Genomic DNA, 1,007 nt, shown 5'->3' on the forward strand with positions numbered 1-1,007 from the left:
TGAGATTGTAAGCTAATTTAACCTACAAAATATAGCACATACAGCGAAACTTTCCTTTTCTTTATTTCTTCCTTAATCCCTAGTGACTGTTTACATGCCTGAAAAATCATCCCTGAGGAAAGCAATGCAAAGAATAGCAAAATTTTATATACCGTGTTGCTAACACCACTATCATCTTTAAAATGATGGTTTGATCTTTTCTAGCCACAAACAGTAAGTACATCTTTTGGATAATTAAATAAATAGCTCACCTTAGTATTGCTATTTGAGTCCAGACCATCATTTCTTTTCTTTTCAAGGCAGGTCACATGCTCAGTTTCGGGGCTTACATCGCCACGACCTTGAAAACCTTCTTCATTATCAGTATTGAGAGAATCATCCACAGGGCCTGCATCACCCTCTCCTTCATTGTTTGGGTTGGTTATTTTTGTACCATTAACACAAGCCTGAATGTTGTTCCTATCACTATGGGTTTCCGTTGCATTTTCTCCAAGGTTTGTTGTACTTTCTGGGGTTCCATCTCCCCAACCATCACTAGAACCTTCTTCATTGGGATCTCCACCATTACCACTTCCACCCTCATCAATGTATGCCCACTGTATACTTTCCCCATGGACCTCACTTCCCATCAGTATATTTGCTGTGTTATCTCCGGGGCCATAAATTGCATATCTATGTCCATCCAAGTCAATAAAGCTTTGAATGTGATTGCCCTGGAGTCCTCTACTGTCTCTAAATTCGTCTCCAGTTTGATCATAAATTTGATCTTCAATGCCATGCTGCTTATCATTTGGATCACTCTCAGAATGTTCTCCTGGTGTTCTATAATCAATATTCTCTTCCCCAGTTCCATAACCGGAATCACTGAAATATTCACCTTCTAAAGTAACTTCCTGTCTTTCAGTAGCATTTTCCTCTGCAGGCATATGTTCTCTGTTTTCATTTATTCTCAGATTATCTTCAGGTCTTCCATTTTCATTTTCATTGACATTAACAAAATCAGCAGT

At 38.6% G+C, this 1,007-nt stretch overlaps 1 protein-coding gene across 1 annotated transcript; it reads right to left on the reverse strand.

Annotated features, from left to right (window-relative positions):
• Positions 1-251: 251 nt before the first annotated feature.
• Positions 252-1,007, reverse strand: LOC107301105 (RNA polymerase-associated protein LEO1; the record flags this gene model as incomplete). Its single annotated transcript, XM_015830368.1, is given in 1 exon segment — positions 252-1,007. A coding segment is annotated over 1 exon segment (756 nt), but the record flags the coding sequence as incomplete, so codon positions are not given.

This window comes from Protobothrops mucrosquamatus, unplaced genomic scaffold (genome assembly GCF_001527695.2).
Source record: "Protobothrops mucrosquamatus isolate PMUCROS unplaced genomic scaffold, P.Mucros_1.0 scaffold10043, whole genome shotgun sequence".
NCBI lineage: Eukaryota > Metazoa > Chordata > Lepidosauria > Squamata > Viperidae > Protobothrops > Protobothrops mucrosquamatus.